The 421-nt window shown below is 60.3% G+C and overlaps 1 protein-coding gene across 1 annotated transcript; it reads right to left on the bottom strand.

Annotated features, from left to right (window-relative positions):
• Nucleotides 1-3: 3 nt before the first annotated feature.
• LOC114578828 (glycerol-3-phosphate acyltransferase 1-like) lies at nucleotides 4-417 on the bottom strand (the record flags this gene model as incomplete). Its single annotated transcript, XM_028692326.1, has 1 exon — nucleotides 4-417. A coding segment is annotated over one exon (414 nt), but the record flags the coding sequence as incomplete, so codon positions are not given.
• Nucleotides 418-421: the final 4 nt, after the last annotated feature.

Below are 421 nucleotides of genomic sequence, written 5' to 3'. Positions count from 1 at the left end.
CTCCCTCTGAATGCGATTCGCAACATCCGCCGCCGACGACCCTCCGGCGACCGTCATCTCCTTCGGAACACGACCGAGAAAACTGATCCGATAACTTGGTCTCGGATTCAGAAAGAAAAATATCGGATCCAGTGACTTCATGCCGGTAGCGGTGGTTCCGTAAAACATGGAACAGCCAGCTTCGATGGCGACTGGTTCGATGTCATCGGCCAGCTCGGCGAACAGAGGACTGAAGCGGAGGAGGTAGGGTTCGCGGCAGGTGGTGCCTTCGGGGCATACGGCGAGGTCGCCGGAGGCTAGGAGGCGGCGCATGGTGTGGGAGTCACGGAGGCGGTTACGGGTGAGTCGGACGGTGGGGATGGGAGAGATGGATTCGGAGAAGCGGCTGAGGCTGTAGGTGACGACGGGGATAGGGCGGAAG

This window comes from Dendrobium catenatum, unplaced genomic scaffold, assembly GCF_001605985.2.
Source record: "Dendrobium catenatum unplaced genomic scaffold, ASM160598v2 original_scaffold_172887, whole genome shotgun sequence".
Classification (NCBI taxonomy): Eukaryota; Viridiplantae; Streptophyta; class Magnoliopsida; order Asparagales; family Orchidaceae; genus Dendrobium; species Dendrobium catenatum.
The sequence above is the reverse complement of the archived record's forward strand: the minus strand, read 5'-3'. Positions and strand labels throughout refer to the sequence as shown.